Genomic DNA, 18,630 nt, shown 5'->3' with positions numbered 1-18,630 from the left:
TCTTCCCCTTCCTCTGGGGTGAAAAAGTCACTGAGGAAGACCGGGAACTCGGTGGCTCACACGGAAAAGAGCTGCCTGCGGGCTAGCAGGATGATGCACTTCTGCATTCTGCACATTTCTTCCTGGCCACACCCTTACAGGACACTGGAGTATGTGGACGTGACCTTCTTGGTGACCCGTTACAGCAAAATTTCCAGCACACGTAGAAGAAAACACCGAAAGCATCACCGAAGTTTCTAGTCAGTTCACCTAGCTTTAAAGGGAACAACTAGCATAATTAGGCAAGATGCTAAAGCCAGTCACACCTGATTTTAATTTTGAGCCCTGTGGAGGGATTGAGCTTGGGTAACAGTTTTTATTTGTTTGTTGGTTTTTCCACCAACCATCTCTGGGCACCTACTAGCACATCAGCCATTCTTCTAAGTAAGCTCAGTGTCGGCTGACGAGTGCCAGAGACCCCAGAGAAGCCTCAACAGAGTCTTAAGGTTCTTCAAATTAAAAGGGATGGCCTCTGGTTTGGGGATTCTGGACATTTCCTGGAATGGAAGGTGTGTAAGGTAAGCTGAGGGCTAAGGTTGGGTATGGTGGGGGGCGAAGAGGGGGCGGTGTGGCATGCCAGTCAGAGCAAACAGCCTGACCAGAGAGTTGGTGAGGCCAGAGTTGGGAGGAAGAATTCAAGTGGTGTAATTTTGCTTGCCAACTAGAGTCTGTTAAAAAAGGATCGCTATTCCTTTGAAGCAGAAATGGTTTCTTCCAGTTAAAATAATACTAATAAAGTAATATTCTAAACTATATAATCTCATGTGATTTGTTTTTAAGATTTTATTTATTTATTTGACAGAGAGAGAGAGAGATCACAAGTAGGCAGACAGGCAGACAGAGAGAAAGGGAGAAGCAGGCTCCCTACTGAGCAGGGAGCTTGATGCTGTGCTCAGTCCCAGGACCCCAGGATCATGACCTGAGCTGAAGGCAGATGCTTAACTGACTGAGCCACCCAGGCGCCCCTCATGTGATTTGTTAACCATCAAACTAACAGAGATGCTTTTTCTTTAATTTAGCAAACATTTCTTGAGCCTTTCGTGTGTGCCAGTCCCATGCTAAGAACTGGGAATAAAGTTTAGGCCATGATGGTCAGAATTCTGTGTCACTTGTGGCCAAATACAACCTGATTTTTTTCATTGTGGTAAAATATACCTAGTATGATGTTTGCCATTTTAACTATTTTAAAAATGTACGGTGCCATGACATTAAGTATGCTCACACTGTTGTGCAACCACCACCACCATCTCCAGAACTTTCCATCTTCCCCAGCTGAAACTGTGGACTCATTATTCCCTCCTCTCCTCAGCTCCTGGCAGTCATCCTTCTACTTTCTGTCTCTATTGTCCATCGTTTATCCACTGATGGACACTTGGATCGCTTCTACCTTTTGGCTGTTGTGAATAATGCCGCCGTGAACATAGGTGTACCAATATCTGTTCAAGTCCCTGCTTTCACTTCTCTTGGGTATATGCCTAGAAGTGGAATTGCTGGATCATATTTTATGTTTGATTTTTTTGAGGAACTGCCATTTTGTTTTCCACAATGGCTGTACCTTCTTATATCCTCACAGTAGTACGCAAGGGTTCTAATTTCTCCATACCTTCTACAAGGACTCTTTCTGGGTTTTTTGTTGTTGTTGTTGTTGTTGTTGTTGTTGTTTTTAATAATAGCCATCCTAATGGGTATGAAGTGGTATCTTATTGTAGTTCTGACTCGCATTCCCTAATGATTAGTGATACTGAACATCTTTCCATGTGCATATTGGCCATTTGTGTATCTTCTTTGGAGAAATGTCCATTTGCCCATTTTTCTATCAGATTGTTGTAGTGTTGTTTTCAAGTTATAGGAGTGCTTGATATATTCTGGCTATCAATTCCTTATCAGATAGATGATGTGCAAGTATTTTCTTCCATTCTGTAGATTTCCTTTTCAGTTAATAGTGTCCTTTTTGCTTTTCTTAAAGATTTTATTTATTTATATTAGAGAGTGTGTGAGTGGGGGGAAGGGCAGAGGACAAGGAGAGAATCTCAGGCAAACTCCATGCTGAGTGCAGAGCTTGACATGGGGCTTGATCCCACGACCCTGAGATCATGACCTGAAATGAAACCAAGAGTCAGACGCTAAACTGACTGTGCCACTCAGGCACCCCGATAATTAGTTTTGTTTTGTTTTAAGTAGGCTCCACGCCCAACGTGGAGCCCAATATGGGGCTTGAGTTCAAGACCCTGAGATCAAGACCTGAGCTGAGATCAAGAGTCAAGACGCTTAACTCACTGAGCCATCCAGGCACCTTAACAGTGTCCTTTGATGCACCATTTTGATGAAATCCATTTTGTCTTTTTTTTTTTTTTTTTTTGCCGATGCTTTTGCTGTCACATCCAGGAGATCATTGCCAAATCCAGTGTCATGGAGATTTTGCACCAAGTTTTCTTCTAAGAGTTTTATAACTTTAGCTCTTACATTTAGGTCTTTGATCCATTTTGAGTTAATTTTTTATATGGTATAAGGTAAGAATACAACTTTTTTTTTTGCATGTGGATATTATTTTCCCAGCACCATTTGTTGAAAAGGCTCTCCTGACTTTATTGAATAATAGTGAAAATCATTAGACCATATATACACAGGCTTATTTCTGGGCTCTCCAGTCTAATCCATTGGTCTATATGTCTGTCCTTATGCCAGTACCACACTGATTTGATTACTGTGGCTTTGTAGTAAGTTTTGCAGTCAGGAAGTATGAGACCTCTTTGTTCTTTTGTTAAGATTGTTTTGGCTCCTTTAAGATCCTGTATGAATTTTTGGATGGATTGTTCTATTTCTGCAAAAATCATCATTGGGCATTTGATAGGGATTGCATTAACAGCAACTTTCTAAAACTATTTGTTTATGTAGATCATCAACCTTATTCTAACTTGGATGTTCTCAGAGCCTATGGAATTGTAGACACGAGAAGGTTCTTAGAGTATGGGTCCCAACACCAGCTTCCTCTTACTCTATGCCCTGGCCCTTTCCTACCCACTTTCCTTGGTGGTTCTCATGCCCCCCTTCTCTCTCTTTCTGTATCTGCAATGATCCTCTGCAAGAAGTATTGAACAGAAAACTATATTTAAGCCCATGCCCTTAATATTAAACCTTGATCACAGCAGTGCTGAGAATGCTCCCTGGCCAGGTTCAAGGAATCCTTCAGAACCACTTAGTGGATTGAGTGAGGTTCCTGTGCCTCTCTGTGGTCTGATGACTGCCTAACAGAGTTGTAGAGAAATTGACCTGAGCAACTCTGCAAACCATCTCTAGCCTGTGTGGCTAGCGTCCATGCACTTTCAAAAAAAAAAAAAAGAAAAAGACAAGAAAAAAAAACTGGTTTCAATTAGTCTAACAAATTTGAATGCTCAAGATGGACACCTTGACAAATTATAGGAAATTGCAAACATTTTCCCAGACCCAATTATCAGGTCTTTTCCTGAAAAGTACTGAGAGGATTTAGGTGGGAAACCTCCCCAGGGCAGGTTTAAAATCACAGTGGGGGTGACAGGAGCTGGGATCAGCCAGTCTAGAAGACATTCCCTGTGCCCCTGCTGGCATGGGGACCAGACCACCAACGTCTCCTTAACTGGGAGGCTGGGGACAGAAGGGACTGGGGGCCAGTATCGGCCCTCTCGGAGGGAGAGAGGAAGAAATGCTTATTTATCTGCCTTAGACAGTATTTTCATTTAGAAAGTATTTTGGTTCCTGTCAGGGAAGGTTAAGGCTGTTTGCCAGAAAAACCAAACTTTCCCCCTCCCCACAGGAGGATTAATGTTCTCCCTAAACCCTCAAAAAAAAAAAAAGCCTTTTCTCTTCAAAGACATCCTGTCTGCCGTGTTTCAAATGAAACTTTTCCTTCTTGTGGTGGTTTGTCAGTTGGTGGTGGGTGAACCTTGGAAGCTGGTCTTTTAGAACAGAGACATTCAGGCTGCAGGGCGCAATCTCCTCTAGGGTATAAAATCTGTTCAGGGGCTCTGTGATAGACATTTAAAAAATGGCTTAGGGTAGGATATATTAGAGTTTATTTCATATAATAAGAGTATGCCTTGATAGTTTTCAGTTTTGCATGTGGATATTTGGATGTTTATTGGGTGTGATGTAATGTGTCATTCTTACTGGTTAGTCGTCAAAACTTGTTAAAGCCATTATTTTTAAAATCATCTTTGGCTAAACAAGGCCTGGTCATGTGGCCAGTGCTAGCCATTCTCAGCAAAATGCCATGCTAAACAAATCCACGCAAATAAAACTCTAAGAAGGAGCCATTTCAGATTCGTTTTGAACCTAGTCCTTATTTGGGCCTTCTGGTTTGATTTCTATTTTGTTGATCACATTTTCCAAAAGAATAGATTTAATGTAAATAGGTATTTATAAAACATTTATTACATATTTTATATAGAAAATAAGTATTTCTTGATTTAATGGAAAAGTGTCTCCCCAACTTAAGGCTTTCACAAACTTGCATGAGTTTAGCCAAATCTGTGAACTTTTTTGTCTTATATTTTCATTAAGTCGACTCAAATTTTAAATCTCTATCAAATATCTATGAAACAGTTAATTTATATATGTGCCAGTTATCTCTTCTAATATTGCAATAAAACATATGACTTTTAAAATATAAAAACACTCATCCACCTCCGAATAATACAGTATATGTTAATTAAAGTGCATTTAAATAAAAAATTTTTTAAAAATATTCACCCATATGTCCTGAAAAGAGTCTCACCTCCTTCAGTGGCCCACATACCCTTGCTGGAGAAATACTGATGTTCAGAACATTCTTTTATGCTTTCCTCTTTTCTCCCTCTTAGATTCCTTTGCTCTAACAAAGGTTTGTATACATGAGAACAGAAACTAGAGCTGTTCCTTATTAGGGAGAGAAGCTCTTAATTTTAAAGAACTCTCCCCATCTTCCCTCCCCCAGGCTTGTTTTCATAGAATATCAGCATTTCTGAATTCACGAGCTACTCATTCAAGGCTGACTCTTCTTTGACCCAGCCAGTTTTCTCTGACATTTACGAGTAAACATCTTAAGAGAACCCTGGAGGCGGAATGCTTGAAGGTAAAGAAACACCTGTATGTCAGCCCAGAGGAAGGACAGAACTTAGTGAGGGCTGCGTTCTCTGGCCCCAACCTTACTGGGTCTCTCGGAGACTCACTGAGCTTTGAATGGAAGTGGAGCTGAAAAGACTCTAGAGAAATAGCTCATCCTCTCTTACAAATGGGGCGACTGAGGCCCAGAGGGGAAAAATGGCACATCTAAGGTCACACCGTTGGCTGGTAACAAGGGCTTAAGGCTTGGCTCACCTACCCACATCCCTTTTGTATTTATTTCACTATCTCTGAAGCAAGGTAAGGACAGTCTCACGCTAGGAATCACAAAATCCTGGCATTAGAAACGACTGCTTTCCAAAAAAAAGAGGAACAGGCCCCAAACAGCCACTTCAGCCAAGGTCACTTGTGTGATACCTTCAGAATGACAGGACATGTCAAGACCACTCATGACCTGGAGCCCTCTTCACTATTAAGGGGATTTCTAGCCATGACGTAAGTACAAAGTATATATGGCCTTATCTTCAGGGGCTCTCATGCCCTGTCGCCCTAGTCAGGAAACTCCTGTTCTGGAAACCACATTCAGATCATCTCTACCTTTTACAGCTATGACTAATAGCCTTGAAATGTCCCCAGGATCCCATAACCAAGGGGAGCCCAGGCTAAATGCCAAGTAGAAATTCTGAGGCTCTGAGCCCTGATTTTGTTTTTTGTTTTTGCCGCAGTTTAGGCTAAAAAGTTCTAATAAAACTCTAATGACTAATCAGAAGTCTGTGTCTCTGTTGTCTTAAATGTGAATTGCGTAAGCCCAAACTACCAACCTACAATTCCAAAGCCACGAGTGTTTCTATGCTCTGGAAATCTATAGGGCAAAAAGATGAGTCGGGGGGTGGGGGGCAGTGGATAGCCAGCCAGCCTATACCAGAAACATGGCATGACAATTCAAAGGTCATTGGCTCTGTGAGTGTTTCCCAAATGGGAGAATTAATGGATCCCAACCCTTAGGCCTCATGGTACTTTGGGCATCCCTCTACAGTCCCTTACATTGTTCTCTGCTCTCTTTGAGGCCTGTTGCCCCTTTGGACAGTGAGTTCCTAGAGGGCAGGAGCTGTATTTTATTCTTCTGGATTCCCAGTGCCTGGTGTAAGTAGGTAGCCCTCTAAAATCTGTTTATGAGGAGGTATGAACAATGTCCTAGGGAAATACAGAGTAGGGGGAAATGCCATGTGATGTAAACCAAGTGATTCATTCAGCTTTAGGGTCTCACTGTGACAGATAGGGCATTTGAGCAGGGGTTTAAAAGACAAGTAGGAGTTTCTGGGAGCCATTTTGGCACAGCCTGAGAAGTGACAGTGTGAGTATACGTCATGCCTACATTGTGAGAGCCCTTTCCCCCCTGCCCGGCACCTTGCATCTGAAGGAGGCACACAACCTCAGCTTGCTCTGTACATCTTAAGTATCCGAGCCAGGTGTCTATTGGTTGAGCTAGATAGTCGTTGGTTAATTTCTAGCTGTGGATGTTAGTGTTAAAAATACACAGACGTGCTAGATAGGGGCATTTGTCAAAACCATTTCAAGTAAGCTTTATAGAAGTTCCAAGGAGTATGGAGGTTCCTCAAACAGTTGAAAATAGAGCTACCATACGATCCAGCAATTGCACTACTGGGTATTTACCACAAAGATGCAAATGTAGGGATCCGAAGGGGTACATGCACCCCAATGTTTATAGCAGCAATGTCCACAATAGCCAAACTGTGGAAAGAGCCAAGATGTCCATCGAGAGATGAATGGATAGAGAAGAGGTGGTATATATACACAATGGAATATTATGCAGCCATCAAAAGGAATGAGATCTTGCCATTTGCAACGATGTGGATGGAACTGGAGGGTGTTATGCTGAGTGAAATAAGTCAATCAGAGAAAGACATGTATCATATGACCTCACTGATATGAGGAATTCTTAATCTCGGGAAACAAACTGAGTGTTGCTGGAGTGGTGGGGGTGGGAGGGATGGGGTGACTGGGTGATAGACATTGGGGAGGGTATGTGCTATGGTGAATGCTGTGAATTGTGCAAGACTGTTGAATCACAGACCTGTACTTCTGAAACAAATAATGCAACATATGTTAAGAAAAAAGAAAAAGAAGAAGATAGCAGGAGGGGAAGAATGAAGGGGAGTAAGTCGGAGGGGGAGACAAACCATGAGAGACGATGGACTCTGAAAAACAAACTGAGGGTTCTAGAGGGGAGGAGGGTGGGGGGATGGGTTAGCCTGGTGATGGGTATTAAAGAGGGCACATTCTGCGTGGAGCAATGGGTGTTATGTACAATGAATCATGGAACACTACATCAAGAACTAATGATGTATGGTGATTAACATAACAATAAAAATAATAATAATAATAAAAGAAGTTCCAAGGAATGTGTGGGCGCAGAGAAGTCACCCTGACCCATGTACTTACACTCAGTGGAATGTGCCCAAGACTTCTTTAGGAAAGCAGGGCACGCACCTCTGAACGTCATGTGGTTCTTGTAACAATGTCCATTGTTACAACCTGCTCCCAAGACTTTAGCACTTACTTTAGCACTTACTTTCTTTTTTCCCCTCATTTTTAAAAAATTTAAATTCAATTAATTAACAAGTAATGTGTTATTAGTTTCAGAGGTAGAGGTCAGTGATTCATCGGTCTTATAGAATACCCAGTGTTCATTACATCATGTAGCGCCTATTTTCTAACAAATGATAAAATTCATTCACTACGTTAATTAACATTTCCTCTCTGCTGGAATGTAAGCTCCATGAAGGCAGGGGCCTTGCTGTTTCACATCGGTGTGTCCCAGGTATAGAGAACAATGTCTTACATACGCATTGAATGAGTGAATATTGACATGAGTGGAGATATTGAATGAACAAGTGAGCGAATACTTTTGCCCCAGATCTGAGCCCAGGTAAAGGGAAAGACAGTTGTCCTAAGAGAAGTGGAACTCAGGATTGGAGGTCACAAGTATTACCTCCAGAGAGCCAACCTCTACACATAGGCTGCCTCCCTTCCAGTGGCTGGGCTGGCTTGCACCCCACCAAGGATGCCATGAACACACCTAAGCAATGGAAAAGTTGATGCCTCAAAAGCACTCTCAAGTCGCTCTTGTTTAAATATACCCTTCATCAAAAGAGGTAGCTGTGATGATTCAGTCCCGAGAGCACTGTGTCAGGAGCCCTGGGTTCAAGTCCCAGCTATGTCCATGTCTAGCTATGTGATTTTGGGTCAGTTGTTAGCCCTCCCTTGAGCTTCCGTTTCCCGACTCATAAAAAGGGGGCAGTGAGCCCCTCTTCACGGTGTGCCTAGCACTGCACCTCCTGATACCAGGAGGCCCTCCATAAGCAGCGTCCGGCCTGTGGAGACCCTCTGAAAGGCCAGCTGTGTGGGTGGGTTCGTGAGCCTGTCTCCAGGCCAGTGTCCAGCTCTCCCCAGGAAAAGATCCAACAACGCCCCGTGAGTTTTGTTAGGGAGGATTGGGCAGCACCCCCCACTCCAAACCCAAATCCCCAGTAAGTCAGGAAGATGTATGTGTTTTAAAACATTGGGAGGTCTGCTTTGGATCACCCTGGAGCTGTGGCTTCCCAGAGCAACTGGGAGTGAGTGGAGGGAAGCAGTTCCTCCACTGGGAGTTCTCGGGGCTCGGTGCTCATGCCCCACACAGGGGCTGCCTGCACTCGACTTCGGCAGCCGTTGACTTTTAAATCATAAAATGCCGCTCTATACACAGTTTACTCTGTTGCTAGAAGGCAGCGGAACATAGGTATTAAAAAAAAAAAAAAAGGGCAGAAGAAGCAGCCGTTAATCCCGCCAGGCTTCTGGGTACTGGAGCAGTTGCGGATGACAAAAGTTAATTAGAAACATGAGCAGTTTAACTGAAAACACTTGTGACAATTGGAAGGGCAGCCTCTCTGGTTGGAGAATTTTTCCTGGGGAACCGTTGCAGGAGAAAGTAGCTGCTGCCAGGTAAGTCATGTCATGGTAACTTTGCAGACGGGGATGTGCCCTTTGGGGGCTGAAGTGCCGCGTCCCATCTGTCCTGTGCAGTGGACGGGCGTGGGGTGTGGGTGGCGTGGCGCTGGGCTCAGCCTTGATGTGCCTTCCCGGCCACTTTCTGACAGCTACTGTAATGAGGGCGACAGAGCGGCGTGGTTCTGAGCGCTCCCGGAGGAGGGCGTGACAGTCCTCATTCCTGGGGTATGGGCCCCCTTGGTGGCGAGCACAAGTCCAGTGTGGAACCCGCCCTTCTCAGAATCATTCCGATTCTCAGTTTGGAAATATCTTGAGGTTATTCTGAGAAGAGAGTCTGGCTGGGGAAATGCTCCCCGAGCGAACGCCAAGGGGGAAGCCTTGACTTTGTAATAACCTGTGTGTTTTCATGCCTATGGTGCAGCCATGTGCGGGTGATACTCTGAAGCTAAAATATCTTTTTTAAGTCTTGCCTGCATCATGTTTGTATCTCTTTCAGAGTGTCAGCACAGAAAAATGTATATGCTTTGATAGGACCTAGCGACTTTCTCGGGTAATTATTCTTCTGTAAAGATCATGCTTGGTTTCTCTTTCTTTCTTTTTCTATTTTTTTTGTCCTGTTTTAATGTCTCTCCTACATTTTCTTAAAGTTGGCTAATTCCCAGTTATTTCGCATAACTGGGAACTTGGGTTGTGGGTTGAATAATTCAAAACAGTAGGTATTTCCTACATCTTTCCTACACACCATAGTGGTGATGGAGGTTTTTGCTAGTTTGTGTTTCCGTAAATGTATGCTTAATTGTGCTTTGCGCATGTTGGTGTTAAGATCAGTGTGCATTTGCACGGCATATCCCGGAATGTGCCGGCGAATATGAACGGTGTGTGATGGAGAGCGGTTGGCAGGTAGGATCTGAAATTGGAAGCACAGGTAATGCACCAGGCGGGTGGTGGCGCCATCTGGCATTTGGGTGGAGAGTGATGGCCCGCGTAACCATGGCCCACCCTCCCTCACCGGCAGTGCTGGTCTGTAGGCATAATTCGACTCTCCTTCTCCTCCCCATCTCTGCAGAGCCATTGGCGAGCCCAGCCTCCACCCACCCCGGAATGAGCGAAAATGCACCTGCTCCTCTGGAGAGCGGCTGCAATTCCAGCCCCGCTAACAGCAGCACCTCCTCGGCCATCCCTCAGCCCGGCGCAGCCTCCAAGCCCTGGCGCAGTAAGTCGGTCAGCGTGAAGCACAGCGCCACGTCGTCTATGCTCTCGGTCAAGCAGCCCATGCCCGAGGCCCCCAGGTCCCCCGCTGAAGCCATGAAGCCGGCCCCCAACAATCAGAAGTCCATGCTGGAAAAACTCAAGCTTTTCAACAGCAAAGGGGCTTCCAAGGCAGGCGAGGGCCCGGGGTCGCGGGACACGAGCTGCGAACGGCTCGAGATTCTGCCCAGCTTTGAAGAGAGCGAAGAGATGGAGGCCACCAGTCGCTCGCTGTCCACGGTGGGTCCTGCTTCCAACAGCCCCAAGATTGCACTCAAGGGCATCGCCCAGAGAACTTTTAGCCGGGCACTGACCAACAAGAAGAGTTCCCCGAAAGCCAACGAGAAAGAAAAGGAGAAACAACAGCGGGAGAAGGAAAAGGAGAAAAGCAAGGACCTCGCCAAGAGAGCCTCTGTGACGGAAAGGCCGGACCTCAAAGAGGGGCCGAAGGAAGACCCCAGTGGGGCGGTGGTGACCGAGATGCCAAAAAAGTCCTCCAAGATCGCCAGCTTCATCCCCAAAGGGGGAAAGCTCAACAGTGCCAAGAAGGAGGCTACAGCCCCTTCCCACAGTGGAATACCAAAACCAGGAATGAAGAGCATGCCCGGGAAATCCCCAAGTGCCCCTGCGCCTTCCAAGGAGGTGGAGCGGAGCCGGGGTGGGAAGCCGAGCTCGGGGCTCCCCCAGCAGAAGCCCCAGCTGGACAGCAGACACTCCAGTTCCTCCTCCAGCCTGGCGTCCTCAGAAGGCAAAGGCCCTGGAGGGACCACCCTGAACCACAGCATCAGCAGCCAGACTGTCAGCGGGTCCATCGGGACCACTCAGACCACAGGAAGCAATACCGTCAGTGTCCAGCTACCTCAGCCCCAGCAGCAATACAACCACCCCAACACCGCCACCGTCGCGCCTTTCCTGTACAGGTAGGTGCGGCCGCCTGCCCGCCCGTGCTGGGCCATGGGGCAGCGAGCCTCTCTGGTAGATTCTAGGTCTTTGAGGGCAGGGATCGGGCCTGCCTTCCGGGAGCCTGAAGGCTAGCAGCTGAGGTACCCTCTGACCAGCTTCTGATAGAGCTGTGCACATGTGCTGGAGGGACCAGTTAGCCCCGGCATGGCTTGGGCAGGGAGGGGGAGAGAAAGCTACAGACAGGAGGCAAAATTGGAGCTGCCCCCAGGATGAGGAGGAGTTTGCCAGGTATGTGGGGCCCCAGCGGGGCATTTACAGAAGCAGCTGCAGCACGAGCAGACTTGGCGGGTGGTTCGGTGTCACTGGACATGATAGGCCCCAGCGTCGGTCCTAATGGATCCTGAACATACTTCAGAAAATGAAAAACAGAAATCACCTTGCTGAATACCTGAGGCTTCTTTTCACAGAGGGGTTTGTCCTGAACTTCCAGACGCTCATGGTTTCTTACTACATCACATGTATTAAGTATTTTTTCAGTCCTTGCTGGGTACTAGATTCTTTTGAGAGGAGAGCGGGAACGGGAGGAAGGGACCGGTTCTAGAAGAACCAAAGAACCAGGTTATATTGAGACAAGCCTGGATGTTTGCTTGTCTGACTCCATCCTGTCCCCCCCCCGCCGTCCCTCTCCGTCTCTAACGGCACATCCATGGGACCACGGGAGAGAATGTGGAGCCAGGTGCTGCTTGCTCTGTGTGCTGGTGGCCTGCGAGGGCCTCTCATGGCTCAGCTGGCACCGCACACCTTTGCGGAATGGAGGACGCTGGCTCTTGGTGGTACTTGACACGTGCCAACGAGTCCTCTCCAGCAGACGGAAGCTCCCCTAGCTCTACTTTTAAGGCAGTCCCAAAGCTTTGCTCATCGTGCTCAGCTTGATCCTATACTTGAGATATGTCGTACCTTTGGCCAGTCTGCACAGCTGAATGTTCATAATACCCCCTGCATAGCAAAAGGGGTCCGAAGATTGAATGCCATGTTCCCGGCACTTCCTGTACGGCTTCTGCCCTAAGTATAGACACGTATACACGACACACACACACTCGTGCCCCCATAGGCATGGACATACTTTGACAGTCCCAAGTATGGAGACAAGTTCTTATTCCTTTACAAAATGCTAGTGTGCATATGCCCACGTGTATTTACATCCCTGTTCATGAGCTTCCTGTGTCTATATGGTTCCCCAAAGAATTGGCTATCCCCTCTCTCTCTGCCCGAGTTGTACTCTGGGAGGCTTTGTAACCATCCCTGCCCACAGCGGCTGGAAAGACTGGCCTGAGTGATTCAGAGCAAAGCCAGGCAGGTCCAGCCAGTGAGGGGATGCCAGGCCTCTCCTCGTCACTCTTTCCTTCTCTTCGACTCACCCTCCCCGCCAGCGGGGGTCACGCCCGGGCTTTTTAATTGGGAGAAGGTCATCTCTTTATTCCATCAAGTCATCAGCTCAGCTAACCCTGGAGAAGAGTGCCAGGGCTTAGAGAGTGAATGACTCAGCACTCCATGCAGAGTCTCCTTGCAGGGCTTTGAATGCAGTTGTTCGCTGAACCATGGAGGCAACTGAATTGCTCCCCATGAAATTTTTATCATTCCAATAACTTTAATAGTCTTGAGGTCACGCATATTCAAGCTCCTGCTCACAGATTGTAGATTTGCATTTTCGAAATTAAAATATAGGATGGTCTTTGGTCACCATCAATTTCACTCCCTCTTTTTTTCTGTAATCACTGGCAAGATTGTAAAACATTTAACCTCTTTTAAAATTTCAAGCTTTTCTGTGGGAGGAAAACTAATGAAAGAGCAAATGTCTGACAAATAGGAGGAAGGAGAAAATGTCATGCTGTCTGTCAAGCTGCATTTTCATTTTCACGTTCACCCTGTACGAGGTCCTTCTGGCCCATCTGATGTGCCTTTCCTTTCCTTCTCAGGTGAACCAGGATGGGAATTGGGACGCCTGGGCTCTTTTATTAGCTTGTGACTCCCTGTGTAGTCTTGGGCCCTGCCTGTAGGGAGAGCTATGGAGAGTATGCACCAAGTATGTGCAGAGACCCAGCTAAGGGCTTTTTGTGCCTTAGCCCGTATGATCATCCCCGACACTCCATGAGCTAGCTACTTTTTTTTTTAAAGATTTTATTCATTTATTTGAGAGAGAGAGTGAGAGAGAGAGAGAGAGAGCGAGCACATGAGAGGGGGGAGGGTCAGAGGGAGAAGCAGACTCCCTGCTGAGCAGGGAGCCTCATGCGGGACTCCATCCCGGGACTCCAGGATCATGACCTGAGCCGAAGGCAGTTGCTTAACCGACTGAACCACCCAGGCGCCCCTGAGCTAGCTACTTTTGAAATCCCCATTCTGTAGGTGAGCAAACTGAGGCTTAGAGTAAAAATAACTTGCACCAAGTCCAGAGCTAATAGCTAGAAGAGCTAGCGTTTAAACCCATCTGTCTAACTAGAGGGACCGAGTTCTGAAGCATGAAACAATCTGAATCACTGCGTCTCTCTGAACCACATTGTCCTCACCTGTAGAGTGAGGAGATTGGATGAAATGAGGGGATTTTTAAAAAATGGGTTAAACTCCCCTTGTGCTCTAAAATTCGATCAAGTTCATGGCTCACTGCAGATAATTTGCGGTGCTCCCTCCACCCCCAGAATCTGTCCATGTTAGTGATGTTACCAAGGCATAAAAGAAAGATAAATCATCTTTTAAAATCACTCTGAATGAATTCTCTTTATCAATTCGGAAGTAACACTGTGTATCTATCACTTGGAGCTCTACTGAATGCTTCTATATCCTGTCAGGGGAGGTCGCTATTGTAAGCCCTGCTGTACCGAGGGCAGGCCCTGAGGGTCTGAGGTATGACATGACTTCTCAGATGTGCATGGCTTCCTCCAGCCAGCTACACTCCTATAGCTCGGAGGGTTCAGACTCCCGAGTCTAATGCTCCTTTCCATACCCAGCATCTTTCTAGACTTAAAAATTTCTCATTTGTCTCTTCACCACACCCTGCCTAAGTGTCTGCTCTACATGTGAACTTGAACAGCTCAAGTTCTTGTATGTACATATCAAAAAAGCCAGTCTTTGCTTTCAGAGAGCTCTCTGGTTGAGGAAAGATGTATTAATTAGATCCCATTGTAACATATCGGCGTCAGGCGCGTAAGAGCACTGTCGAAACACACAGGTAGAGCCATCAGCTAGTACTGTCCAGGGAGGCTTCCTGGCCAAGATGACGTGGGAACTGCAGGAAGAAAGAGGGAAACAGCCTTCAGGCACAGATCACCGTAACTACAAAGACAAAACTGCTAAGGGCATGATATGATCTCGGGATGGAGGGAAGACAGGGGTGAAACATAGGGCAGGACTGGCAGGAGACAGGGCTGGAGATGAATGAAGAATCCCCACATCGGGCATCGTCTTCCACAGTGAGGACTTAACTTTCTCTGTGGGCAATGGAAACTATCAGAGGCCTTTCATCAGAGTGATGTGATCACATTACAAAAATCAGTGGAGGATGGTGTGGGGAGTAGACCAGACCTACAAGCAGCCTAGAATAGAGAGCGCAGATTCAGGTGCCTGATTCAGACCTAAAAGGTAACCTAAATCAGCGGCTTGAGGTAATGGGACTGTGGCAGAGGGAGTTCTAGGCCTCTCTGGAGGGAGCAAACATCCCTTGGCACCGGCAGGTGGCGCCCTGCAAGAAAGTCTATCAGGACTTTCTTGTTTTTACTGAAAGAAAAAGAAGAGAAAGGGACAAGGCAGAAATCCAGATATTTCTTGCGAAATCTCCCAGTTTTAAAATGCTGAAATGAATTCAAAAAGCGTTACAATACTACACAGACCAGTAAGAATCCGTGGGCTGGTTCTAATACTTGGCAGCCATTTGTAACCTCCAGACTGAAGGCAGTGTACCTGTTTACAAAGTGCTTATAGGGCAGAGATGATGAGAGCCTGGACTCTGGCCAGGGGGTCAAGAGGAGCAGTGGGAATCCAAATATGCTCAACGGTCGGAGACTGCAGGAATTTGGAACTGATGGCTTCATTCAGAGGGCAGAGGCGGGGCAGAATAGATGACGAGGTTTCTCAGTACGTCCCCCACATTTAAGACAGTTCACATTCTTGGCAAACACTTTCTTCACAGAGAGTGAAATCTGGTTGAATGAGCTCAGGATGCTAATGAATTAATAATGCTACACCCAGGGTTATGCATCTGAGTGCAATTATGCATTTGCATGCCATGCCTAAGTCAGCAGAGGTAGTTGTGGCAAGAACACATTGCACGAAGCAGTTGCCTTGATTTGCTTGACAAATGAGGGCACAGAGAAGGTTTGGGGAAGTGCAGATTTCAGTCAAGTGTTGAAATAATGATCAATGAGACCTTTCATCTCAGAAAATCTGAGCTCTGAATCAGAGACGTGGAGGGCAAACACACCTGCTTGGCACCCACTCCTGACTGGTTTTATAGTCACCTTTTCAGAAAGAGCCATGTCAGGAAGATTTGGGGAGGGCCGTGGGGCTGTTAATGGAGTCCTCTTTACGCTTGACTTGCTGGCATTGCGGAGTACTTAGAAGCTGCTCTTTGGCAGAGGTTAAATGATCCAAACCACGCGGTACTCTCCAGCATTTTTCTGGCTAGACCCAGCTCCCTGATGGGGATTCAGAGAAGCATTCCCCAGTGAGGGATTGCAGACCCTCCATTTGGGCAATGAATATTTCATCTTTTACAGTTCAGTGGCTCTCTCTCTTCCTAGGACATTGCTCCACATGTGCTGATGAATTATTTAGAGTCAGTCTGCTGGTCTGCTCTGTTCTAAAGCTTCTTGTGGATGGTGGGTGCTGTGGTCAGACCACAGTGGTCCAGATGTGGTAGCTACTGTTCGTGACAAGTGTGTCTGCTTTGGTTTGTGTGTGAAGGTCCCAGACAGACACCGAAGGGAATGTTACTGCTGAATCCAGCTCCGCGGGTGTGAGCATGGAGCCCAGCCACTACACCAAGAGTGGACAGCCTGCTCTGGAAGAACTCACTGGTGAGTACGGAGCCCCCAGAAAGTCTGTGTCTGCTGGTGATGAGGCCTCCCGTATGACCACCTGCTGGAAGGGCACAAACCCAGCTTGACTCAAAGTTACTTTACTGTTGCATTGGTGGATGAGCTAAACAAACTTATTTTCTTTTTTGTTATTTTATCATTTTCCTTCTTCTCTTTCTTTCCAGTCCTCTCTCACACAATGCACTCCCTTGTCCCCAGAATTGTCAATAAGTCTCTTACTTATTGGCAGATCCTATTTTAATAAATATTCCATTTCATTCATGTAGGGGGTCTGGGTGCTCTGACACTTAACCTTGAACCTCCTTGTTTACTCTTCAGATAAAGTCAGTTTCAAACAAGATCTGGAGCTATAAAATACTTCTTTTTTTCTTTCCTATATGGAAGCACTGATTGAAAATGCATTCTTAGCTCCTCCATTAATCCGAAAGAATAATACAGCATGCTGCTTTTACCAAAAAGAAACAAACGAGCAAATCTAAATTTTATTTAAGTGTAACCTAGCCGATAATGTTAAAGGGGTATTATGTTATGTGAAAACATAAAATCCACCGTGTCATATAGTTAAGGCCACAGATATTCATTTATCAATGTTACACCATTACATTCTTAAAGGAGAGAAGTTAGATATGGGTTAGGATTCCTACTGCAGTGCATTCAGAGTTAACCCCTCCTCTGTCTGTCTTCCCCATTCCCCAATTCCGTGCCCTCTCTTCCAGCAACTTCTAATCAGGAAAGCAAGTGGTAAACCACATATTTAGCAGTGGTTGTATTATTCTTTGTGTATCTTACCACTTCCAGAGTTGGGTTAAAAATTGAATCCATGTTTAAAATCCATTTATTAGACTAAATATCCATGACCACAGCATTTTAATAGCCACATTACAGCTGTGGAATTGGTTTGCAGCCCACGTGATGGCATCGTACCCATCTCACCATTAACCCTGAGTATTAATTTCGGAGGATCTGAGCGATTTAACTATTTCCTTCTGGTTCTGCTGGCTGGGCACAGTGATGGGGCAGAGTTCTGAAGCCATTTTGAAGTGATCCATCTTGCCATGGCTCAGGGCCCCACATTTGGGATTCATTTTGTGCTTCCTTCTCACCAAGCTCTGTAGCCCCCTTGCAGATGAGGACACGGAGAGCCTGGCTAAAGAGCCGCTATGAGAAGAAGGGCGTGGCATTCAGCGACTGCTCAGGTCTCCACACGCATTCCAGACCGTGTTCTCATGTGCACACATCAAAGGAGCTGGGCCAGCACTCCAAGAGCCAGGCGTGTATCAGATGTATGTCCCGTGGAGTAGTGTGGATTCATGTCAGACACCGAGGCTCAGCAAAATTCACATTTGAAAAGGAAAAGCAGCAGCTAGAGAACATTCCACATCACACTTAAATTTCGGAGTGACAGATTACAGCCTGTGATCTTTCACCAGTTTTTCTCTCTCTCCATGTGTCTCCTCTGCATCAAGCCTGCACAGCCAAGGAAGAGCTCAGGGATCCTGAGACGCTGTGGTTGGTGTGGGGGATCAGACCTGTGCAGCCAGTCTTGCCTGATCAAGCGCTCTGGTTTTCGTGAAGTCTGGTGGCATGGGTTGCTGATGGGAATTTAGTCCGTCCTCCCCTCTCCCCTCCTTCCTTCCTTCCTTCGCTGATGGGAATTGCTTAATCAGAGTGGCTTGTCTTTACATTCAAGCAGTGGAAAGTAAATGTGTGGCTGTTCTGTGAATTATGGAGATAACGGATATTAGTACAAGGTTAAATTAACTTATTCATAGCCAATCCCTTGAAATGACAAGGAATAGTAGGTGTATTTAGAAATAGATATTTAGGGGGCACCTTAAGTGACTTAGTCACTTGAGTGTACGGCTCTTGATTTTGGCTCAGGTCATGATCTAAGGGTCACAAGATCAAGCCCTGCGTTGGGCTCCACACTCACTTTCTCTTGGGAAAAAAAAAAAGAAATGGACAATGGACATTTAGGAGACTATTTGACCAATTGCTTTGTTCTTCCTCTCCTTAGTTGGGGAATTAGGTGGATTTTCCCATGGTGCTTTGTCATTAGCATAGCATTACAGCTGAAACCTGCATCTTGGGTTGTAGAGTTAGAAGGGAGCACACACACCCGTTTATTACCCAATCCATGAATCCCTCAATCCATCACTGATGAAATGTCTTTCAGTCTCTGCTTAGATATTTGTGACAGGAAGTTACTCCTTCGTAAGGCAACCCTTCCATTTTTTGTTGACTCTAACTAGTAACAGAATTCTTT

At 46.1% G+C, this 18,630-nt stretch overlaps 1 protein-coding gene across 8 annotated transcripts in view; it reads left to right on the top strand.

Annotated features, from left to right (window-relative positions):
* The window catches only part of NAV2 (neuron navigator 2), a 724,028-nt gene that overhangs the window by 549,284 nt on the left and 156,114 nt on the right, over positions 1 to 18,630 (top strand). For all 8 annotated transcript variants that reach the window (XR_012381865.1, XM_073904859.1, XM_073904858.1 and 5 more), the window contains 2 exons: positions 10,193 to 11,294; positions 16,231 to 16,343. Coding sequence is in view for 7 of the 8 variants with exons in the window: in XM_073904859.1 (XP_073760960.1) it covers positions 10,193 to 11,294; positions 16,231 to 16,343 (1,215 nt within the window). In the remaining variant the exon portion in view is untranslated. The remainder of the gene's footprint in view (positions 1 to 10,192; positions 11,295 to 16,230; positions 16,344 to 18,630) is intronic.

This window comes from Callorhinus ursinus, unplaced genomic scaffold (assembly GCF_003265705.2).
Source record: "Callorhinus ursinus isolate GAN/ISIS: 27379988/994484 unplaced genomic scaffold, GSC_fseal_2.0 scaffold21, whole genome shotgun sequence".
Taxonomy (NCBI): Eukaryota; Metazoa; Chordata; class Mammalia; order Carnivora; family Otariidae; genus Callorhinus; species Callorhinus ursinus.
This window is presented reverse-complemented; position numbering and strand designations above follow the sequence as displayed.